General features: G+C 44.5%; 1 protein-coding gene and 1 long non-coding RNA gene across 5 annotated transcripts in view; one reads left to right on the top strand and one right to left on the bottom strand.

Moving 5' to 3' along the window:
* The window catches only part of Letm1 (leucine zipper and EF-hand containing transmembrane protein 1), a 74,010-nt gene that overhangs the window by 21,312 nt on the left and 27,784 nt on the right, over positions 1-24,914 (top strand). Inside the window, exons 1-3 of one of the 4 annotated variants that reach the window (XM_034508293.2) lie at positions 9,791-10,100; positions 13,918-13,978; positions 22,811-23,261. In XM_034508293.2, coding sequence (XP_034364184.1) covers positions 10,022-10,100; positions 13,918-13,978; positions 22,811-23,261 — 591 coding nt within the window. In that variant the 5' untranslated portion in view covers positions 9,791-10,021. Of the gene's footprint in view, positions 1-9,790; positions 10,101-13,917; positions 13,979-22,810; positions 23,262-24,914 lie in introns of those variants that run through there. The other 3 variants (XM_076938302.1, XM_076938301.1, XM_076938303.1) reach the window with 3 other exon arrangements.
* LOC143443077 (uncharacterized) lies at positions 629-9,642 on the bottom strand. Its single transcript, XR_013111791.1, has 3 exons — positions 5,814-9,642; positions 3,448-3,603; positions 629-841 (listed from the first exon to the last, which is right to left on the bottom strand). It is a non-coding gene; the product is annotated as an uncharacterized LOC143443077 (long non-coding RNA).

Genomic DNA, 24,914 nt, shown 5'->3' with positions numbered 1-24,914 from the left:
GCCCAGTACTTTCCAACTTACTCTTGTCCTGGCTGCTCCTGTTCTATTAGTGTCCTCATGACGACTCCCCTGGTAACCTGCTCATAGTGAATCTTCTGGTGAATTCTCTCTCTTTCTGGTCCCAACCAGAGACCTTTCACTGGGATCAGAAAACCCACTCCTCCTCTCCTGCAAGCCTATTGGCTGATCAGCATTTATTACTCAATCAGAGGTGATGAAAATTAATTTTTACACAACATTAAAACAGAAGATGATAATAATAACGACAATGCCAACATCCAGACTGCAACGAGATCCCTGGACATGGTAATCAGCATCTGAATACACAGTGCACAAAACTATCCCACAACATTTCCCCCTTTTAATTCAATAAAGACTCTTTTCTCTTACATTAATAATATATATAATAAGAACAATTATGAAAACTATCACATAAAATTACATTCACAATGTCCAGTTTATTTGTATTTGGCAACCTTGGAGAAAATACTGTAATCTATCCTAACTTGGTGAGTTCACAGTTCTGTACTTAAATCACTTTCTATTATAACTTGCATTTAACAATTTTAAAATATCGTATTAGACCTTAAGGCATTTGTTTATATCTTAAACAATTTGTTGTGGCTTGAATATGTTGGCTCAGGAGTGGCACAATTAGGAGGTATGGCCTTGATGGAGTAGGTGTGGCCTTGTCCAAGGAAGTGTGTCACTGTGAACGATGAGACCCTTCTCCTAACCACATGGAGACAGTCTTCTTCTGTTTGCCTTCTGAACAAGATGTTGAACTCTCAGCTCCTCCTGTGACATGCTGGTCTGGGCACTGCCACACTCCCACTTGAACCTGTAAGCCACAGCAATTAAATGCCATCCTTATAAGAGTTACCTTGGTCATGGTGTCTGTTCATATCAGTAAAACTCTAAGACAGAAGTTGGTACCAGGAGTGGGGTATTGCTTTGATAGGTCTGACCATGTTCTTGTTTGGAGGAATGTGGATTTGGAGACTTTGGATTTAGGAAGCAGTAGAATGCTTTAAAGTGGGGGCTTAATGGGTTATCCTAGTAGGAATATGGAATACTTTGTTGCTGAGGGTAATTTGAACTGTGGAAGCCTGGCTCTATAGGTTTCAGAGGAAAAGAATTTTAGTATGTGGCTTAGAGACTATTTGTAATATTTTGGTGAAGATGTGGTTGCTTTTTGCCCTTGTCTGAAGAGTCTGCATGAGGCCAAGTCTAAGGTAAAGAGAATCAGATTAATTGCATTGACAAAGGAAGTCTCAGAAAAGTCCAGCATAGACTTTGCCCTTTGGTTTACTCCCATGAAGAGCAATCTGATCAAGCATAGCAAGTTTGAAAAGAAAAAAATACAAAATGTATGGTTCAGGTAATAAGAGGGCACAAAGATGGAGTTGAATCCTATGTTCAAGGAGATAAAGAGATTAAGAGAGTAGTGATCTCAGGGCAAGATCCCACCCAGCTAAGCTTATTGTTTGTGTTTGTAGTTGAACAAGGAATAGTTTGGATTTTTAATCTGGAATGAACTACAATTCAAAAATGATTGTGATCTGCATCCTGAGTCTGGGAGACACAGGCTTTGATCTACATCTTGAGGAATAATGGCCATGCAGGCATGGTAGTACACATGTACACCACATTTAATCACAGGAGACAAATCCAAGTAGATTTCTGAGTTCAAGGTCAGTCTGTAACAGCAAATTCTAGGTGAAGAAAAGCTTAAATCTAGGCATTGTGGTACATTCCTTTAATCCCAGAATTTAGGAGACAGAGCCATACAGATCTCTGAGTTTAAGGTCAATCTACAGAGCAAGTTCCAGAACAGCCAAGCTTAGGCAGTGAGGGAGTTGGAAAACAGAAAGCAGGCAATAGAATAAAGGGAATTATGTTTCAGCCCCAGTAAGCATAGAACTCTGCAACTTCAGCCATATAGCTCTAGCCTTAGAGTCCATAAAAGAAGGGACTACTGAGACAATTGATGCTGGTTAATTGAAGCTAAGAAATTAGTAGTAATGAAGAGACCCATATCCTGAGGTGAAATCTTCTGGGAAGTATTTTCTGGGATCACAAAGAAGCTGTGTTCCAGAGATAGCCAAGGTTGTAACTCATGCTTTGGCTGGACTCTGTAATGTGTAAGAGTCACCCAAGTGGTACTGGTTTTGAAGATATGAATGGGTCATGGAATGTAGTTGAGGCTTGCCACTGTGAGAGACCAGGGAAGGACGTTGATGAAGGTGCAGCCTCAGTTGCAGTTGATGGCCCAAGACTGAAGGGGTCATGCAAAGAAGTTGAAGTTTGGCATCATGAAGAGAGCCTATGAGAGTCTATTGGTGAAGCCTAGTTGCAGTTTAAGACTCCAGTGAATTAGAGATGCTAGTACATCTCAGAAGCTCAGAATATCATGTATGGAACAAGAAGCCTTAAGTTGAGGTTGATTTGGAGACCCCAGGATGTTAAAGATACCAGAGCCATGGGATACCTGCCAAAGAAAGCTGCTAACAGGGAGTGGAACAAGCCCAGGAGAAAAAAAGCTTCTTGTAGTCAACAAAGATGAAAAAAGGAGTTGGAGACTGCTTTGACATCAGACAGGGAGATACAGAGTTTAGAGTTTGCCTAGCTGGTTTCTTGTCTTGCTTTGAGGATTACAATTAAGTGATTGGATGAATCTCAGAAGGGACTTTGAACTTTGGACTTTTAATATTGTTGAGACTGCTATAGACTATGGGGACTTTGGAAGTGGGAATAAATGTACTTTTATTATGCTATGGCTAGGTATGGGCCCCTTAGACTCCTGTATTTGAACAAGCCTATAGTGGCCAGAGAGTTGAATGTGGTGGTTTGAATATGCTTGGCCCAGGGAGTGGAAATATTAGGTGTGGCCTTGTTAGAAGAAGTGTGTCACTGTGGGAGTGGGCTATGAGACCCTCCTCCTAACCACTTAAAAGACATTCTCCTCCTGATTGCCTTTGGAACAAAACATTGAACTCTCAGCTCCTCCTGCACCATCTGCCTGGGCATTGCCATGCTCTCACCTTGATGATAATGAACTGAACCTCTGAATCTGTAAGCCAGCCCCAATTAAATGTTGGACTTATAAGAGTTACCTTGGTCATGGTGTCTGTTCACAGTAGTAAAATCCTAAGACAGAACTTAAGCTTAATTTTTATTAATTAAATTACATTGAAATTAATTAAAAGCAAGACTATAACTATCTTATCTTCAACACCATCAGACCTGAGAAGGAATAAATATACCTGGGAAAACAGGAACTGCAGAGCAGTCAGCTTCCAAAACTATAGAAATGACAGAGGCAGCTGTCTGCCTAGATAGTCATCAAAGATTTCTCTGCAACAATGGAGCATTGTCTTCAGCCTTCTGGGCCAATATATCTAACAAACTTTCCTGTGAAGCAGGAATTATGAAGGATTTGCCTACCTTGTTCTTGAAAAGCTTGGCAGTTGACTTCTTCCATGCCCTGCATGTCCAGTTTTGACAGCATACTGTCATTAGTCGAGGCAAGTTTCTTGGCCAGTGCTAGCTTGACACATAGACGCAAACTCCATATGAGGGTTCTTCACTGATCATCATATTCTTTGAAGTGGAACAGAGGTGCTGACATGAGCTGACATGTCTTACTATCAAAAAGCCTTTTATTAATAAAACATCTTTAAGTGCTATATTCTGTAGATGTCTGAAGTTTTTGAAGACCATCTATGTATAGCTGAATAAGGTAAGATTGCTTGTTTCTAGCTATTTATTATCTGCTTAAATTTGACATCTGCAGAAGGCTAAGTACCACTTGTTTTTGTAATTAACTATTACCTAATATGACCATAAGTTTGATGGACTCACTTCCAGCGTGCATTTTTAATTATTCTAAACAGTTTATAATAGTCACTTTCAAGGACTAGAACTTCACATTACAGTCTAAAATGATTTGCATAGATACAATACCTTAAACAAAAGTTGAAACACACACAGTGTTGTAACAAAAATAATTTTAAATTTATATCAACATACAAAATGCCATATCAACGTAGAAATATTAAGCTTGTTGATTTTTTTAGTTTATAAGTAGATTCAGTAATCTACCCTTTTATCCTATTATTGCTATATCCCCTTTTGTTCTTTTTTTCCCCACTTTTCACATAACATTTGATAGGAGAGGGAAAAGAATAGAGGGAAGAAAAAGAGAAATCTCTGAATCCAGCCCCCTTTTGTTTGTTTCCTCCCTGACCAAGACCATTGACAACTGGTAACCCAACCAGTTCCCTTTAAATAATGACAAACACCCAGCCCACCCAAAAACCAAAAACCACCCTCCCCACATTTGTGGGTGGGTGTCATTCTCCTAAAATGGCTTCCTGCTGTCTAGGGGAAACATTCTCTTTTGGGGTCCCTAAGAAAATTGAGATTTTGGACAAGTCTTAGGAAAGCTAGTTGTAACATTTGCTGTCTAGTCACTGTGATGGGAAAGTACAGGGCTTAACTGGAGTGCTAGCTGGAATAGTCTGAGTTTGGACCATCTTAGCTAGCCACTTTGAAGTTGTTCTAGATACAGATTCTTAAGGAAACAGCCATTGATGTAGTCTGTGAGGTTGGATCATCTGAGCTACTTGTCTTCTTTGGTGTCTGGTTCTTTTGGTATGTTATCATATAAACAGTCAAAGTGATATATATTTTTGCATTAACACATGTATGAAATGTGCAGTGTGAACAATTCAGCTAAAGATAATTGTCTCTTCTTTGTGCAGGTGAAAGGTATTAATATTTATATGTCCATTTAGACTGTATTAATAACTATAATATATATTCCATGTATATCATATAGAAGGATGGCATGTAATAATTCCTGAGGATTTTGTACACACGATTTATTGGCTATACAGAGACTTGTCAGCCAGTGTCAGAGCTGTTCCCATGTATATGGACCAGCATTCATGTTACCTGTTTTGTTATTCTCTTAGTATCTTTCTTCATTTCTGCAGCCAAGAGTTTTAGGAGATCTCCCCAGTCAAATCTGATCTTCATTAATTTTGAATGAATCCATAACTTTGGGGGGGTGTTCTAGACAGGGTTTCTCTGTGTAGCCCTGGCTGTCCTGGAACTCACTCTGTAGACCAGGCTGACCTCTAACTCAGAAATCCACCTACCTCTGCCTCCCAAGTGCTGGGATTAAAGTCATGCGCCACCACTGCCTGGCTGTAATATGCTTTCTTATAAAATATACAAAAAGTTGTTTGAGGCTGGAGAGATGGCTCAGTGGTTAAGAGCACTGGCTGCTCTTCCAGAGGTCCTGAGTTCAATTCCCAGTAACCACATGGTAGTTGACAACCATCTATAACGTGATCTGATGCCCTCTTCTGGCACATGGGTGTGCATGCAGATAGGGCACTCATGTTTCATTTTATTAGAGACATGCTGAAGCATTGTCAAACTTAATTTGTACAGGTATTCCCATAATAGCTATAACTGCTAATAAATGTGTAATTACAGAATCAGCCTTTTAAGAACTGAAAGCAGTGGTCCATTGAAATCCTGAATGTGTCTATAGTATGATGTACATATATTGTGTGTAATTTTTAAAAACACGCTATTGCCTTTCATGGGAGCTAGGCCAGTGCTCTAACCTCTCCGGGTTCCCTTTGCTCCATCCTGCTTAGCCCAGAATCAATTGCAACAATCCCCCAATCCTGTAGCTTTGCCAAACCACCAGCTACTACCCTGGCTTCTCTCTTTCTCTGCCCATCTTTGCTGTGCAGATAAAAACACTTAGATAGCTTTATTATTTTAAAACTTACCAGATAGTACAATAGCTGGGAGCAGAATCTGCTGCCCTAAACTTTGTCATCGCCAGTTCTAGCTTCCCCAAGATCTTACATGGTTGTATCATGTTTCTCCGTCCAAAGCCTGGCTGAAAAATCTTTGCTCTTTCTCTGTGTATCTCTTTTTTTTTTCTCCTGGGACCCAGAAGTCTGACCTGTCCCATCCAGCAATTGGCTCCAGACCTTCTTTACTGGCAAAATCAAGAACCAATTAGGGAATCAGCACCTCCCCTACACACATACTTTAATTTTCTAAATTCTGGAAAAAATGAAACACATCTATTTCCCAAACTCAGTCAATTCAGAAACTTTTTCTACGTAGGTCTTTAATTTTTTTTTAGTCTGTGTGCTGAAACTATCCATTCTAAGAGATAATCTACTCTCTGCATAAAGTCTATGGGAGACTGAATAGAAGGCAAAATGACTAAAATACAAGCCATCTTTGGATCCAAACAGTCCACATGTGAAGTAGAAACTTAAGGGTTCTTTAGAAAATTGTGTTAAATGGTGTTTTGCTGGGGCAAACACGTGAAGGAACGTTTAGCTGAACTGGACACAGGTGTGAAAGGCTAAGGCAGACTCATGAAGGAATATTCACTGAAGCAAACACAGGAGAAAGAATGTTCTGCTAAAGCAAGCACATGAAAGGACACGTGATGAAGGATTCTTTGCTAATGACACGCATGTATTGGTCTGCCTTGCATCATGTAGCTGAGCTGCATTTGTGGGGACTCCATAGTGAGAAATGCATCAAAAAATTTCTGGTGGTGTGCTACAGTTTCTTGGCCCTTCCTCAGTCCACTACCCACCAGAGGTAGTGGAGAAGAAAGGATACGATGGAAGTGGATCTGTTTAGAAAGGTTCTTTGGAGCAACTCCCATCTGTGTTGTCTGGAAATCAGCAGTTCAGTTCAGGTTAGCAGCAGCAGCTCGATCCACTCGCAAACACTTCATGGATACACCTGCAGTACAGTTTTGGTAGAGTTGGGACAGCGGTGGCACTACCTAGCAGAGATAGCCAGAACTCAGCCTTGGCTCAAGTCAGCAGGAAGGACCAGCAGGAACATCAGGAGAAATTCTCAGCTGTGCCTCTCTCAGGGAATTGAAGATCAGGGAAGAATGAGACCCACAAACATTGCACAACTAGCTCTATAAGCAAGCCAAACTCTCTCCACCCACCCACCCCCTGCTCCCGTCACTGTCTGTCGAGTCATTTTTATACCCTCCAAATATCACATGAACTCCATATGTCTTGCTTCAGCAAGTGCATCTGTCTCAACTGGCATCACTCTGCCAATCAGCCCGAGTTTGTAGCAAGAAACTGCAGCACACCACCAGAAGCTTTTGGTGCACTTCTCTCTATGGAGTCCTACAAATGCAGCTCAACTATGCAATGTAAGGTGGACCAATATATGCATGTTGTTAGCAAAGAATCCTTCATCACGTGTCCTTTCACATGCTTGCTTTAGCAGAACATCCTTTCTTCTGTGTCTGCTTCAGCAAAAAGTTCCTTAACAAGTCTACCTTACTTAGACTTTCACCTGTGTCCACTTCAGGACAACACTCCTTCACGTGTTTGCCCCAGCAAAACACCTTCCAACTGACTTTCCAAAGAACCCTTAAATTTCCACTTCATTGGGGAGTCACAGGATGCTGATTTATAGGATAATCAAAAGCAAACCTGGGGTAAATGACTGGATTGATATGTAAGGAGGCTGGAAAGCTGTCTCAAGCAGAGCATAAGTCACCAGCTTCACCCCACGATTTGATGTAGCAGTGAAATAGTTAAACCGCTTTGGCTCCAGGTAGGTCACAAGTGTGCACTGCACCTGCCAAGAGCTCTTTGGATTCACACACACACACACACACACACACACACACACACACACACGCTAATTTTTATGCCTTGGCTCAATGACTGGGCATTTCTAAATCTCTCTGTGGCTAGCATACATTCTCCCTTCCAACTTTCCTGAGTCAACTTGCTAACATTTCCTCTCTGCTAACCCAGACCCAATCCGGGGACTCTCCCAGATCATCTTTCTGCCTCCCTGTCATGGCTATTATCCAACTCCCCTCTCTTTAGGTCTCTTGCCCACAAAATCTAAAAGTCCCACCCCATTCTCCTTGCTCAGCCAATGGCTGTACGGCAATTCTTTATTATCAATCGAAGCCTGCTGGGGGCAGGGCCCTCAGGTCAGGAAGTGTAGCTTTTTGGGAGCTGAAATAAGACAAAGCATTAGAACCAATTCCCAACAATTTAACTTCGAGTCATTTGTTTCACTGATCCCAGACATGCCTTCCTCAGAACCCCTCTCCAAGACACGGCTGGTCCTAATATATTTTAAAGCTTAGGCCTTTTGCTAGGGCAGTCTCCCAGTTACCATTTAAACTTAACCTGACTAGTCTAGTCTACGACAGACCACATGGCTAGCTCTTTACCTCCCTCCTCTGTTCCAGTCTATCTCTGTTCACCTATGCGTCCACTTTGGATTCTGTCTCATCTGTTTTCCTCCCCTGCATCTCTGTGCCCAGAAATTCCACCCTCATACTTCCTGCCCCAGCTATTGGCCATCAGATCTTTATTACAACCAGTAGTCTCTTACATCTCTTAGATCGATACACCTGATACATCTCTTAGATTGCCTTTGGGCAGCTAAGGAAGAACAAACATTTACAAATAGAAAACCTGGTGATGGGCCATAGAAAAGAAATAACAATACCAGAATCCTACCAGCATTTAGCTCTCTGCTGGTACAGAATCAACAACTGAAGATACAGAGACACACATTAATACAATGTAAGGAAGTTCACTCCAACCTGTCCTCATTACTACTTTGGCTTTTCTTTCTTTTTTTTTCTTTTTTCTTTCTTTCTTTCTTTCTTTTTTTTTTTTTTTTTAAGGCAGGTGTTCTTATTGGTGGGCATTTCTCAGCTTGGCTAAGATTCTTTTGTTTAGGTCATTAACCCTTTCAGGGAATCCCTATATTTGACTTAATTCTGTATCTGATGTCCACAATGTACACTACCTCATGCACAAGAGAGGTTCCAGACATCTTAGGAGATTCTCTCCCACCTGAGTTCTGGTATAGGATTCTGGCCTACACAGGCCCAGCTTTTAGGTTCTGATTCAGAAAATGAGCACATAGGCTACTTCTTCCCAATGGGCTGTGCTGGAATATTAGTTAAGCATTCCTGCTGGGAGCCAGCTACCTGTTCATCCAAAAAAACAGATGCATTAAGTTCATACTGAAGGTCTTCACCTACTATGCTGAGTTCACCCCCACAGGAAAGTAGAAGGAACGGAAAAGGCATTCCACAGAGAACCAAAGGCAGAAGGTGGAAAGCCGTGAGGGAAGTCTCAAGGAAAGGTCTGGTGCCCCTGGGTCGGAATACAGATCTGTGGAGGGGGTGGCTGCTGTGTAGCACTAGAGTGTGTAGGGTTCTGGGTTTCCATTATCCAGAAGCCTGCCATTCTAGCCACACTTTAAAGAAGAGGATGCTGCCAGGTCTATTCTGGAGTGGGCAGGGGTGGCTGTGAGCTACCACAGAGGGTACCTGCCAGGAGCGCAGCCTACTATTGAGTAAGATTGCTCGCCCCAGATGCGAACCAAGGAGCTGGGACCAACTAACATAGCCTTATGTTCCCTACCCACCCTTCCTTAAGTCCCATGAGCCATCAGCTACGCTTAGTATAGGGCTTAGTAGCAACAAGGATAAATGCCAGTTCTTTCGCCGCCTCTGTGCCCGCATCCCCAAATCAGAAGCTAGGCACTGCTAAGATGCAAGAAAAACTCCAGGAAGCTCTGAGCTCATCAGGAAAACCCAAGCCGCTCATCTCTCAAGGAGAGGCTCGGCGCACGCTGGGACTTGTAGTCGGCAGATGCAAGCCTCCCGGATGCACGCTGGGACTGGTAGTCCGTTGCACGGGCTCGCCCCTCACCTGGCCAGGGCGGGTGCCGCAGGGCCAATGGGAGCGGTGCCGGCCCGGCCTGTCCCGCCCTGCGCCTCCGGACGTCTGTGCCGGGACATGGCCGCTGCGGATGCCGGGTGCTTGAGCTGATCGCCTGCAGCGGGAGCCAACCTCTGCCGCCAATCGTCCGTACGGGCTGGGCCTAGGCGCTAGGACGGCGAAGATCCGCCGAGGAAGCTGAGGCTGCCATAGGACGCCGCCGCGGCGGGCGCATGGCGTCCATCTTGCTCAGGAGCTGCCGCGGCCGGGGGCCTGCCCGCCTCGCGCCGCCCCGGGCCGCCTCCCCTCGGGGTAAGCGGGAGCCGCTCACCGGACCTGTTGTGGGCGACTTGGCGCCCGCGCTGGACCCTCCCTCCCTGTGCCCCGAGGCAGTGCGTCGATGACAAGCACCAGGCGGCTCTGTGCTGCCTAGGCTGGGCAGCTTCTCTGTGACCTTAGTTGCCCTGGTCACTGCAGGTCACTGCTACTGACAGAGGCGCTGAGAAAGTTCCTTAGGGCCTTGCCTTCCCTGACGCTCCCCTCGATGATGAACGGAGCCCTGCTGTGCCCTTTGGCCAGTTCAGGCTTGGAAGCCGGAACTCTGGGACAAGGAGATTGGGTTGTGGTTGATGCCAGCATAGTGGGCCGCTCCCTAGGGAGGGGTGGCCAATGACCCGTTCGTCCCAAGGAAACTTGTATGTGTCCTGTTTGTAACAGTTACAGTGAAGATGAAACTTAGCCTGTGAGAGTGGGACCCAAGACCTTATGGTTTCCTGGCAGAAGTACAATTCTTGTCACCTTAACAATATTGGAGAGCCAGGTGTGATGTGTAGCCAGGCGTGGTAGGTAGCACATGCCTTTAAACCCCAGCACCCTGGAAGTAGAGGCATGTGGATCTCTAAATTCCAGACCATTTAGAATTTCAGGCCAGGCAGGGCACAAGAGACCCTGTCTTAAAAACAAACAACAAAACCAGTTATGGTGAGTGGAAAGAGCAAAGTATCCCTGGGTTTAGTGTGGTTTTCCAAACTGTCTCTGCCATAAGAGCTGTCTATCTGTTGACTTGTTCAGGATACCATTAAGTACTCTGCCCTTTCTTATTTCTGTGGCTTTCTTATTTATGTTTATGGCTTTAAAACTAGCTGATACTGTGTGTGTGTGTTATTATTCCAGGCACAAGAATGTTTTCTGTAGTTAACCCAGTTCCCTTTGAACAAAAATACTGCTTCCCTGACAGTGGTTTTGTCAGCTGCTTAGATGTGGAACTAATAGGGCAGCACTGGGTAGCAAGTCCCTGCACTCCCTGTAATGATGTGCTGGCAAAGGCAACAGGCATAGGATGAACGGCCTAATTTTTTAGTCATAGTGGATAAATTGAGGCCAACATTGAATCAGAATGTTCTTTGTTCTTGAGTACTTACCTTAGTCTTCACTTTTGTGTGACTTACTTTATTTTCGGATTTTCTCGTTATCTTCTTCCATGACACCACATTACATTAGTCCTTTTGGCTCTTCAAGTTGTAATCATTTCTCAGATTTTGTTTGTTTTCCGTGAGTTGGGAGGAGTACTTAGGTCAGGTGTGTTTTAAGATTTTTCTTTTGGTGTTCGGCTGATGAGTACTGGAGAGGTTTTAAATGCTTTGCTCATCACATGTAGCCAAGGCTCCACAGTTACGTTGTTGATGCTGAGTTGATCTGGTCAACTGCGAAGATCCTTTCCTTCCCCTTTCTGTGCCTGTCCTCTGTGAAAGGGAGATACATGGTATGTAGAAATGAGACTGAATGATCCTGGAGTGTGTGGGAGAGAAGCCAGTTTAGAGGCCACGGTGCCATTTTGTAAACCTGTGAGGACTAGTCAAGGCTCAGGAAAACAAAAGAGGACTGACTGGCTCGGAGTGAGACAGGTTTCTGCAGTTCTTGACAGCTACAAGGTGCACTAGACCTGGAGGCTTTGCATGAATGTCAGGGAGGACATTGCCTGGGAAGAAGTAAAGGTCTCCTGAAGGCCAAGTAAATCAGGGAAATTCATTTAGTCTTTTTCCCTGGGTCTGACACTGAGCTCCTACAGCTTTTGGGGTGATAGATATCAGCGGGTTTGTTACTCATAAGGAGCCCTTTCCACCCCACCTGAGAAGAGAAATGGGCCTAAATAGATGCCTGCAGGGAGGTGGAGAGTATAGAGTGGTCAGTGGGCCAGAGGAAAAAACCTAGGTTGTTCAGGACTCTCCCAGTCATGTCCCATGTCTCTTCTGGCTACTCATTGTGTCCTTTGTGATAAACTGTGACTTTGCTGGGTCCTGTGAGTTGTTCTAGCAAATTATCAAAACCAAGAGTATATTAACCCTTCAAATGTATTATTTTATTTTAGAGTTTTTTTGTTTTGTTTTTGTTTTTCAAGACAGGGTTTCTCTGTGTAGCCCTGGCTGTCCTGGAACTCACTCAGTAGACCAGGCTGGCCTCGAACTCAGAAATCCGCCTGCCTCTGTCTCCCAAGTGCTGGGATTAAAGGCGTGCGCCACCACCGCCCGGCTTATTTTAGATTTTAAAAATTTAGGCATTCTTGTGTGTTTATGTGGGCATGTGTACTCTGTGTATGCAGGTGCCCATGGAAGTCAGAGAAGCTCAGAATTGGAGTACAGGCAATTATGAACCAGCCAATATGAGTATTGGGAACTGAACCCAAGTCCTCTGCAAGAGTAGCAAGTACTTTTAACTGCTGAGCTATCGCTTCAGCCCAAATCCCAAGTTTACAGAGAGCAGAACCACAGGCAGTCTGAGCAGCTCTAGTGGAATACAGACCTGTGAGCCTGTCACCCTGCATGGCATCGGTAGTGCAGCAGGACAGCCTTCAGATGTTATTTGGGGGAGAATCCAGGAAGGGAGATGGTAGGACAGAAACTTCAAAATAAGATCTACCCAGGCTATCTTCTGGGTGCTATGGGATGTTTCTGAGCCAAATCCTTTAAAAGTAGTGTTGGAAGGGGCTCTCTGAGAGGGAAGTTCTGGATCTCTTTGGGTTAAGAGGAATCTGGAAAAGTTTGTGTGCCCTGGGGTGTGTACCCAGGATGTGTACTTAAAATGTAACACTTACCTGATGCTTATGCTTGTAAGAATGTAGCTAAGGGCCAGCTAGAGGCACGAAAATCTTAGAACCCATATGTAGCCAATATCAATTGTTTAAGGTGGTAAAGAAGCAACCAGAGTTTTCCCAATGCTACCAGACCCTAAATGTGACCTCTTTCCCCATAGAGCCAGAAAAGTTCCCTCCTGACATAAAACGGTAACTGAATACCTTTACTGCTGCTCCCACTGCTTGGAGGATTGGGGCAGGATGTCACCTACTGCCTTGTTGGCCCCTGCTATTGCCTGAAATCTACATGGGCCATGTGGCCCCTTTGAAAATTGTATCTCTGGTTCCCACTGTGCAGGAACTCCTGCCTCACATAGCAGTGTTGTGAATAAACTCTCAGCTTCATGTGTTAGAAGAGTGGATTAGGGAAAGCATTGAAAGTGTATTTCATCCCTAGTGTTTTCCAGACATGGCCTCTTTTAAAGTTTTTGCTTTAATTATAGTGTGTGTGTGTGTGTGTGTGTGTGTGTGTCTGTCTGTCTGTCTGGTCTCTCTATCTGTCTGGATATGCAATGGCATGCTTATGGAGGTCAGAAGACAACTTGTTGGGAGTTATTTCCCCTACCATGGGGACCCTGAGCACGAACCCTGGTCAGGGTGGCAAGTGCTTTTATCCACTGAGCCATCTTGCTGGCCCTGTAGAGGCTTCTTAGCATTTGTTAGTTCTCAACCCTTGTCCCTTGGAATTGAGTTTTGGTCTGAAGGACTATCAGTTTGTTAGGAGTCAGTGTGCCCTTTCCCCTGCCTGCCACCAACAACTAGTTGGTTGGAAGGGCCTCACATTGGGAGAAGCCCACATGCCTTCAATGCTCCTCCCTGGGGCTCAGCCTGAGACCCATTTTCCAAACTGGGGAGATTAGATGCTCTGTTCCACCATGCCCGAAGCCCCCCATCATTCACAACAGTCTTCCAGAAACTTCCCGGTTGGGGTTCCATTCAGATCTTCAAAGATGCTCGTTTGACACCTGTTTGCTTACCTTTTCTTTGTTTCTGTCGTAGGTAGTCTGAGGGATCGAGCTTGTCTCAGTTGTATGAGGACCGTGGGGTTGATGAGCCATGAGTAAGTAAGCCCACGACTGAATATGTCACTGTACATGTCTGCTGGAGGCTGCAGGCCATGCACCTGGACTTTGTCAGGGAACTGATGGCTTCTTCCTCCTTATTCCTTGGTTTTGTTTCTTTTAAATCCCCATCTGTTTATTTTGATCGTTATAACCATAAGAGTTAGTACTCATGACGCCAGTAGCAGTTATGCACACTACTGACTTTTTGGTGTACTTTTGGATGTTGTTTATGCATTGGTTTGGATTTTTGTTTTGTGAAACAGAGTCTCCATATATAGTATCTGTAGCTTAGATTGGCCTTGAATTTTTGACAGCCCTCCTGCTTAGCCTTCCAGTTACTGGATTTGCATGTACTCCAACACGCCCTGCCTGATACTCTTATTTATGTAACTGGGTTTAGTGTAGTCATTATCACTGTAGTTTTGTCTGTTCAGAATGGCTAATCTTTTGTGCTCACACACGTGTTGTCTTTATTGGCTTTCCATAGACTCTTGCCTAATTCCTTTCAGCTGTTTGCGGCAGCATTCAGACTGTTGGGAACCTGTCTGTGACCAGGCAGACCTTTCCTTGAATACTTTGCTCTTTCAAGGGTACCTGCCTCAGGGATGCTCACACCAGGCCCCTCCCCTCACTCTGGATGGTGTATTTAGCCCACAGGATGACGGTGCCTATGAGGTGGTGACAGCATCTCAAATGAGTCTTTGGTGACATTGCAAGGCCAGTGTCACAGAGCTTCTTGAAGAAAATAGCACCCACACTTCCTGTTGTATGTAGTCTTGGACTTCCACCAGAGTTGCTGTGCTTCTTGCACTGTGTCCTGCACCCTGAGCCTCTACCTCAGCCCTTAACCAAAAGGGTAGGGCCAGAAGATACCCTCTGCTATCTGCTCAGATTACTGAAGGAGGTTCATTTCCTGCTTCCATATCCCTGTCTCTTTCTCTGCAGAGCAGGAAACCAGTGCTACTTTCTGTGCACTTCTTGTCTCTCCAGCTCCTCATCTCTAGAGATTTTGTGTTCACTTAAAGCTGTTAAGTAATTACTTGGCTCTGTATCATAAACAGTGCTGCTTCTTGATACAGATTTAATTCCCTAAATTAAAGTCAAGCCAGAGGGCTAGAGAGATGGCTCAGTGGTTAAGAGCACTGACTGTTCTTCCAGAGGTCCTGAGTTCATTTTTCAGCAGCCACATAGTGCTCATAACCATCTGTAATGAGATCCAGTGCTCTCTTCTGGTGTGTCCAAAGACAGTTACAGTGCATTCATATACATAAAATAAACAAATTTTTTAAAACAAAGACAAACTACAGACAGGTCAGCTGTGAAGACTTGGTTTCTGTCAAAGCACATTTGCTATGATGCCTTTTGTCAAGTGCTGAGGTGAACAAGAAGGCCTGCAGGCTTCTCGGACAAGGCAACATTTCTGTGGCTGGATGGCTACTGCACACACATCATGTTCAGATCCCCACACAGCTGACTGAGAGAGTCCTTGTGTATGGGCTTCCACCCTGTGCCTGTTGGGTGAGATGTTCATTAGAGTTCTCTTTGGATAGTTTTTGTGCAAGTAATGGCATTAATGTCTATGTACTGAGCTTCTTTAAGACTCGTTTGTTTGTTCATTTGTTTGTTTGTTTTTTGAGGCAGGGTTTCTTTGTGTAACAGCTCTGACTGTCTTGGAACTCACAACATACACCAGGCTGGCCTTGAACTCACAGAGATCTGCCTGCCTCTGCCTTAGCTCCTGAATGTTGAGACTGAAGGTATGTACCACCACACCTTGCTTAGCTTCTTTGGCTCTTCCTGAAGTGTGCTGGTGAGCTGGTGAGGCTTGGTGGACGCTGCTTTGGGGTTCAGGAGAAGCTGAGTAGGGATTTGGTATGCAGTCTCTGAGCTTTGTTTTTGGTGGGGTTTTTTGTTGTTGTTGTCTTCATCATCTGGTTGGTTGGTTTTGTTTTTTTTGAATAGTCTCTAGTTTTACGAAGTGCCAACATCAGATGAAGATTAGTGGGATGCCCTGTGAACTCAGTTTCCCTGCATAAGTCCACAAAGATGTGGGCTGCAGGTCCTATGACTTATGACTGAACTGGCCTGGTGTTAAGCCTTGCTGCAGGCAGTGTGTATGGCTCACACTGAGTTGCACCGTATGCCTTCCGGGTTCTAGTCAGCACTCTAGGAACCAGTTTCTCACCCGTACTTTTCTGAGAGTTTTAGTGTCCTAGATAAACTCCTTAGTTCTTCTGGTCTAAAACAGCCTTTGTGAAATGCCACTAAACCTACCAAACCACTGGAGATTGGCAGCTTTTTGTTTTGTTTTGTGGAGTTGGGAATAGGACCTAAAGCCCTGGGCTTGCTAGATGAGCACTCTGCCAGCAAATATATCCTCAGCCCCAAGATTAACAACTTTTCATTTGTTTTGTTTTAAACAGAATCTCCTATACCTAAGGCTGGCCCTTATCTCTTGATACTGCAACTTCATCTCCAAGATTTTTGGTTAGAGTAGGGATGGTAGCTGGGTGTGGTGGCACATGCCTTTAGTTCCAGCAGAAGCTGGCAGATATCTATGAGTTCTAGGCCAGCCACAGCTATGAGTCAGACCCTGTCTCCCACCACTGCCCCCCCCCCCCCCCCAAGACTTTTCTCTTTTCTTTCAGAAAAAGCGACTTTGGTCATGACCTTGGTCTCTAAGGCAGTTCCCAGGTGTATTCTGCCTTCACTTTCCTTTTCTGCTATCTTGCCAGTCTCTTACTTCTTCCAGTCTGTGATAATGTCTAGTTTGGCCACTTCACATCACTGTGTTTGCTTTCTGCTCAGCTCACTTGGTAGCACAGGTTCAGGTTATGATTGAAATCTTGTTGACACCAGCAGAACCCACTTCTCCAGTCCTAGTGCCTGTGTCTCTGTAATTTCAGGGCCTGCTTCAGCAGGAAGCTCTGCCTCAGGCCGCTTAGCCAGGCACACAACATGGCCGCCTCAGGCCAGCTTAGACAGACACACAGCATGGCCTCCTCAGGCCAGCTTAGCCAAGCTCCTTATGCTAAGCAGTAGCTGTGGGGTTTCATCTTTGTCTGTTTACCCAGCTGCTCATTCTTATTTCAAAGTGTTCTCATTAAGAATATATGTTAGATTTGTCAAGTACCTCTCTGGCATTTTTAAGAGTTTTAAGATTCATATTAGAATGTAAAGAACTATGCTTTATTAATTTAAAATTTTTTATTTTCAGTGCTGGAAATCAAAACCAGAGCCTTGTACTGCCAGGCAGGTGTTCTCTATCCCTGGGCCTTGTTTGGTATGAGACAGTCCCACTGTGTGATCCAGGCTAATGCCAAACTCAACTTTGCCTTCCAGTCCTAGGATTATAGATATGTCCCACCACACCCAGCTTTAACTTTTTTCTTTTAAGTTAACTATTTTGGACATTTGCTTTAAAAGCTAACAGTAATAACTATAAAGTTCTTTTGAGCAACTTACACATTTTAAATCAGCACTTATGGATGAGCAGCAAAAACTTCCGTTTTAGCTACGCAGAGTAAGGACTCTGTCTGCATGTGGTAATGCTCCTGTGAGTAAGCTTGTGTGTGGGCGCCAGTGTGTGCATGCAGAAGCCACAGGGTGACATGGACTGTCTTCCTTGATCATGCTCCACCTTATTTTTTGAGACAGATTTCTCAGTGAATGTGGAGTTCATTGATTTTACTAGTCGGGCAGGCCAGGGAGCACTAGTGGTTGCCTGTGTCCATCTCCCTCGTACTGGGATTACAGGTGCTCACCGTGGTACCAAGCTGTGACATGGCTACCAGGGATCCAAAGCCAGCTTCCACGCTTTACCAACTGAACCACCTCTCTAACCCATGCAGGAATTCTTGACTCCTGGAGCTACAGAGATGGCTCATTGGTTAAGAATAGTGCTGTTCTTGCAGAGAACCCAGGTTTCATTCCCACACAACCATCTGTAGCTCCATTTCATAGTCTCCACTGCCCTCCCTGTCTTCTGTGGCCACCTAACATGCACATGATATATAAACATGTGAGCAAATATTGCACATAAATAAATCTCAAAAGAATTCCTAAGTTTTAACTTACAGAACCCTCAGAAATGTTTTGGTTTTGTTGTTTTATTAAAAAGAAAGAAATCTTGAGTCCTGGAGGTGACTTGAAATGGGAAGGTACACATTGGTTTTGGTTTATTGTGTTTTTTGTTTTGTTTTTGTTTTGTTTTGTTTTGTTTTTGAGACGGGTCTCTTCTTTGTAGCTTTGACTGTCTTACTCACTATGTAACTCACTACGTAAACCAGGCTGGCCTCAAATTTAGAGATTCACCCTCCTCTGCCTCCTGTGTGCTGTGATTAAGGGAGTGCACTACCATGCCGGCTGGCTGGCTCTATGTATGTTTATATCTATATATGTACAGTGTATCTATGTGTGTGAGTGTGCATGTGCCACGATGTCAATTTCTAGTCAAAGAAAAACTTTTGGGAGTTGGTTCTTTTCTTCCACCTTATGGATCCCAGGGATTAAACTTTGGTCTCCAGGTTTAATAGCAATCACCTTTACCCATTGAGCTTTCTTGCCATCTCCCAGTATTGGTTCTTCAGTGTGTGTGTGTGTGTGTGTGTGTGTGTGTGTGTGTGTGTACGTAATGCAGGCGTGGAGGTCAGAGGACAACTTGGTGTGATTTGGAGCTTTCCTTCTACCATGCAGATCTCAGAGGTGAACTTAGGTCATCAGACTAGTTAGCAAGTGCCCATGTCTGCTGAGCCATCCAACCCACACCACATTTAGTGCTCAGAGTAGCAAAATTTGCTCTGGGAAATTATACTATACTAATGGGTATCCCTGCAGAGCATGAGCCCAGCATATGACATCCCAGCTCAGAATCTCCTGTCATGAGCTGGAACCAGGTACTAAGGATTCTGCTATACTTTACTGGTTTTTTTGGGTTTTGGGTTTTTGTTGTTGTTGTTGTTTTTCCTGTGTTGTCTAGTTCCTCAGCCAGGAAGCAAGTGTTGTCTGATGTGGTATAACCACAGGCCTCTAAGTAGACTTGTCTGCACTTCTGGAATCATCTTGTGATTTTAGAGATTTATTCTGTTAAAATTATAACTCTGTTCTTTCCTTCTTGCTGAGGATGACTTTATTCCTTGACATCACTTTCCTGAAGAACAGAATGACTTATCCGGGTTGGTGTTTTTTATAACTAGGCCTCTCCTTTGTCTATTAGCTTGTTTTGTGCCTTTCTAGGGGTAGCCTGTGGTTGGAGGCTCTGGAGTGGCTCAAGGGAGTGATTCACGTGGGAATGGCCTGTGAGCATACCCCTGACATTTGTATAATGTTAGTGAGAGTTAGAAACACTGACAGCAGAAGAGATATCTGTGTCCTCCCCTTCACACTGTGTGTGTGTGTGTTTGTGTGTGTGTGTGTGTTTGTGTATGTTCATGTGCCCCATTCCTGTTCTTACCTGCCTGACAGCTGAAAATATGTAGCTGATAGCATAAGGATCATGCACACTCCTCCTTTGTAAGGTTCTCCTTAGTCTTTCTTATGCTAACACAAAGGTTGGATATTCAGGCTGGGCAGGACATAGGCTCAGGACCCTTATATAAATGATCACCCTTGCTAAGATTCCTAGCTTCGTAATGTAGGTGGGTGGGTGCTATGAGTTAGTGGTCAGCCACCCTGACGTGTGTGTGTGTGTGTGTGTGTGTGTGTGTGTGTGTGTGTGTGTCTGTGTGTGTGTGTGTGTGTGTGTGTCTGTGTATGTGTATGTGTGTCTGTCTGTCTCTGTCTCTCTCTCTCTCAGCATTTGTTTATTTATTTTGAGGGCAGGGACATGTATATGGGTGAACTTATGCTATGATGCATGTGTGGAGATCAAGGACAAACTGTGGATGTCAGTTCTGTCTTCTACCATGTGGACCTCTTGAGGGATTGAATTAAGGTCATAAGACTTGATGACAGGCACCCTTACTCACTAAGCCATCTTGCCAGCTCAAGCAGTCTATTTCTTGTTCAGATACTGCGTTTGGTTGGTGCTGTTTCACTCCATTTGGCAATTGATTTTCAAAAGGGAAAGGCAAAAAAAAAAGGAAGTCGGAGAAGGATGATGGAAGCCAGGCCTGTAGTCCGGCCCCTGCGATAGTGCTAGTTGAACACCAGCAGCACCGACATTAGTTCCGCATCAGTAGAAATTTAAGAATATTATTATATAATTTGGCCTGTGGTGGAGCTTAGTGCTCAGCACTTGTCCTAGCCTTTGGGAGGCTCTGGGTTCTATTCTTAGGACTGACAAACAAACAATAAAACCTTATCATGTGATTTGCTACTGTTTGAAATGGTAAAACATTATGTGTTAATGATAGTTAGGAGCCTGTCTGAGGCGACAGTGATGATAGCTCAATGGTGCAACCCTGATTCCAAGCCTGTTGACCTGAGTTTGACACCTGAGAGCCACGTGATGGAAGGATGGACTCCTGCAGATTGTCCCCACCATCCCCCAACAACAACAACTCTTTTGAGTTTAAGAAGAGGAAGATCTTGACCCAGCCCTTACCCAGAATGCTGTGTTGCCTGCTTCATCTTTGTGTATGTGTCTTTGCCTTGGCCTGTTGGCCCTTATACCTGCAGTTATCAAGCCTTCTGTGGAAGCCACACTCTTCCTCACTGAGGATGGGAAATTGACATTTAAGCTTGACGATGTACTTGTCCCATGTGCAGAACTGTCTTCCCCTATATTTGGAGGTGAGGCCAAGATAAGGTAGGAAATAGGCCCTGAATCTCTCTGTTGGTAAGTAGCTGAGTGGTACTCTGGATCTGGTTGGACTCTGTCTTGCTCCATGTGGCCTCACCCTGAGTAATGTAACACTGTGGTTCAGGACAGAGTTGATTCAGGGGCTCTTCACATCCCCAAGATTGCAGAGACAAGGAAACCCAGAGGTGTGGTGCTGTGGAGCTGGGTGGGGCTTGGGAAGAGATTGACAGCACTTTACAGGATCCCCAGGGCGATAGATTAAGAGGGCTGGCTTACACACTCACAGACACTTTCTCGTTGTCTTCAGTGGTCCACAGACATGTCCGTACCACTCTTCTCTGCTCACTGTAAAGTCAGTGTGGGCTTATGATCTGTGACAGAGGACAGAGTTGGAGTTTGGAGAATGTTGTAATCAAAGATGGCACCAGAGCTGAGCCTAGCAGCCCAGTGAGTCCCATACTTGGATTCTTTGTAGGCTGATAGTGCTCTGTGTCAGCTTTCACTGGACACCATACACTGTGAGCTGAGGCTGTGTATACCATTGCCCTTATTTGAGCCCACCTATGAGGGACTGTAGCTCTAGAAAGTCGTACCTTGCTTCCCATTGCTTTGATAGGTCCATCATTGTTGGCTCCCTTTGTGGTAGGTATATTTTAATATGAGATTACAAAGGAAGCTCCTAAAACACAGAAAGGTCAAGTTATGAGGTTATTGTAGTTACAGCAAGTGGACCAATATGCTTGCGCCCACGGGCGCACGCGTGTGAGTGAGTGTGTGTGTGTGTGTGTGTGTGTGTGTGTGTGTGTGTGTGTGGTGTTGTTACTTGAGACTCGGGTTTTACTAAGAAAATACTGACTTACTAAATTGCTCTGTAGCCCAGGGTGTTTATTGTGTGTGGCAGAGATGCATGTCGTGGCACCAGGATAGAAATAGAGAACAGTTTACTTACAGGAATTGGTTTTCTCTTACCTGTGGGTCCCAAGAGTCTAACTCAGGTCATCGGGCTTCGCATTTATTCACTGAGCCATTTCACAGCCCAGAGCTGCAGCTTTTGAGCCTAGATAATCTACTTCAGAGTTCCAGTCCTCACACAGGAATCTAGCCAAGTGCAAGAGGCAGAAAAGGGGGGTTGTGGGAATCCACGGCAGGTGGGAATCCACGGCAGGCCTCTAGAGTGAATATGGAGTTTGTGGCCACCTAGAGATGGATTTGTAAATGACTGGTAGGGAGAGGTTTCTAATGTACATTTTAAACCTCAAGGAGGGTTGTCCAGGTGAGTTTTTTTTTACGTCAGATGGTAAGCTCAGTACTGACCCTGGCTCCATATGGGCTCTGGAAATGGTCTTGTTGTATATAAACTCAGCTCGGGTTAAGTAGGCATGATCCCCACTGTAGTTGGCCTTATTTAGAGTCACGTTGTGAGTGGGCACTACTTGGGTTCCAGACAGCCCTGTGAGCCTGATCCAGTGTGGTCTGAGCTAAAGTTCTTAGCTAACAGCTTCTGGCTGTGACCTCAGCCTTTTTAGGGCTGTTAGTCTGGTGAAGAGGTACAGGCCTGATGGCGTATGTGCCTCTCATCCCTCTGTGACAGGTGATGGGTAGTACGTGCCTCAAAGAGTATACTAAGGAGGAAATGGACAGAGGTGGGGAGTCACTAGAGCCAGGTAAGGAAATGGACCCTGAACTCCTCTTTCGGATTTCCCCTTTGTTCTAGTGCCTTCTGTCAACCAAGAGTCACTTGTTGAGAGAGACTATCCAAACTGGACAAACTCTTGACTCTGCACCCCATATCTTCAAACCCAAAGTCATGAATATCATTTCCTACATCCGGTGCCAGGGTTTAGGTAGAGTCTAGTCAAGCTCTGCTGTGTGTACATGTCCACACTACTGATGTGGGTCTTTGGGGTCTCATGAGTTGAGCCAATGAGGCTCAGGTCCTAGCTTCACATGGAAGCCCTCCCAAAGGCTTCCTTCTAGGAAGTCGGTAGTTATATACTGCCATGAAGTACAGGTTGATGTTTTGTGCTGAGTGGTCAGATAGGTAGGAATTTCTCATTGCTGCTTTTATGTTTTTTTCCTTTTCAAGGAGTGTTCTGTCTCGCTGTTGTGCTCCAGCCCACCCTGTGTACCTCTGCTTCAAAGGTGAGCCCCTCAGCTGTTGGACTCAGAGGCCTGAGGGCCAGAGCACTGTGGCAAGGGCAACATGGACACCTGCCTCTGCAAGGTTGGTTGTTACAGGACCTCAGTACCTTCCTGTGCGCAGCTGGCACTCATCATCCCCACTAGGAGAGGACTCTGTGATAGAGAAGTCCCTTAAGTCCCTAAAGGACAAGAATAAGAAGCTGGAAGAGGGTGGCCCCGTATACAGCCCGCCAGCTCAGGTGGCAGTAAAGAAGTCCCTGGGGCAGAGGATACTGGATGAGCTGAAGCACTACTACCATGGCTTCCGCCTGCTCTGGATCGACACCAAGATTGCTGCCCGCATGCTGTGGCGCATCCTCAATGGCCATACGCTGACTCGCCGGGAGCGCAGGCAGGTATGGGACACACCAGATGCTTTTTTTACTGCTGCAGGTTATTTTCTACTCCTTTGGATAAAACGTCAGTAAAAGTTTATGGGAACATAAGCCTATCTCATGCTACAGGTGAATTGTAATGTCAGTGCTGACACACTATTTCTTCCTTGGTGGTTTCCTGCAGACTTGGGTCTCTGTCTCTGCCTCTAGCATGTTTTCAGAGACACTGTCCCTCTGGGGAAGTTTCTTAGTTATTTCTTTGGCTCTGTGGGCCTAGTATAGAATTCTTTCTGTCCTTAACCTATGAAAAGACCCTTCCTGGGGCTAGAGATATGGCTCACTCATTAAATTAAAAGCACTTGCTGTTTTTTCAGAGGACCTGGGTTCAATTCCCAGAACTTAGATATTGGATTACAATTGTACTGTGTAATACCAGTTTCAAGAAATCCCATACCTTCTTTGGGCCTTGCAAACCAGGCACAAATGCAGGTAAAACATTTATGCACAGAAAATAAAAATAAATTATAAAAAGGCAGGGGTGGGAGTAGAGGAATCTTAAGCCAAGTACATGGTGGCTGTGCCTGTGTCCTGGCCACCTAGGAGCCTAGAACTCAAGGATCTTAAGCTAGCCTAGGTGACCCAGTGAGACCTCATCTCAATCTCTAGGGGCTGCTGCTATTGCTTTCCTTCTGTTGTCAGCTGAAGTGTTTCCAGCACAATAGCTAGGCTGTTTGTTCTGTGTATCTGATTTTACTTCTGGAAGTTCTGCTGGTGTGTGTGCATGTACATATGCGTGTGCGTGTGTGTGTGTGTGTGTGTGTGTGTGTGTGTGTGTGTGTGTGTGTTGTGTGTTACCATCAATTTATTTGGTTTTTCTTGGTAGGACCTTTGTCTTTTTTTTTTTTTTTTTTTTTTAACAAAAACAATAAGCATTCAGTTTTCTTTTTCTTTTTTTTTTTTTTTTTAAAGATTTATTAATTTATTTTATTTATGAGTACGCTCTAGCTATCTTTAGACACACCAGAAGAGGGCATCGGATCTCATTATAGATGGTTGTGAGCCATATGGTTACTGGGAATTGAACTCAGGACCTCTTGAAGAGCCATCAGTGCTCTTAACTGCTGAGCCATCTCTCTAGGCCCTTCCTTTAAGTCTTTAACATTTCTGAATATGTTTCATTCCTGAAATGAGAATTTCTATTTTCTGACATTCGTGGGAGATGGGTTCATTCTTTATTGTGGACTTTGCCCATGATGAGTGACTTGTGTGTTTTAATTTTTGTATGTGTATGTGTGTGATTTCACATGATTTTTATTTGTCTCTTTCTTTCTCTCTCCTTTCTTTCTTTCTCTCTCTTTCTTTCCCTTTTATACTAATTTAAGTTCAGCCACATGGCTAGTTAGCTACTTCTCCTTCCTTCCTGGCCTGCTTCTTCTTCAGTATCTGTCTGTCTGAATCTTCTGCACTGGCTCCTTCCCAGAATTCCTCCCTCTGTCTGAAAGTCACACCGTACTATTTTGCCTTTTGCTATAGGTAGAGTTTTTATTTTAACCAATCAGAAGGTGCCTGAGGCAGGCAAGGAAGGACAGAGACACATCTTCACAGAGTGTACAAAAAACATCACTCCAACAAGATTTCTTTCTTTCTTTCTTTCTTTCTTTCTTTCTTTCTTTC

The sequence above is a fragment of the Arvicanthis niloticus genome, chromosome 7 (genome assembly GCF_011762505.2).
Source record: "Arvicanthis niloticus isolate mArvNil1 chromosome 7, mArvNil1.pat.X, whole genome shotgun sequence".
Taxonomy (NCBI): Eukaryota; Metazoa; Chordata; class Mammalia; order Rodentia; family Muridae; genus Arvicanthis; species Arvicanthis niloticus.
The sequence above is the reverse complement of the archived record's forward strand: the minus strand, read 5'-3'. Positions and strand labels throughout refer to the sequence as shown.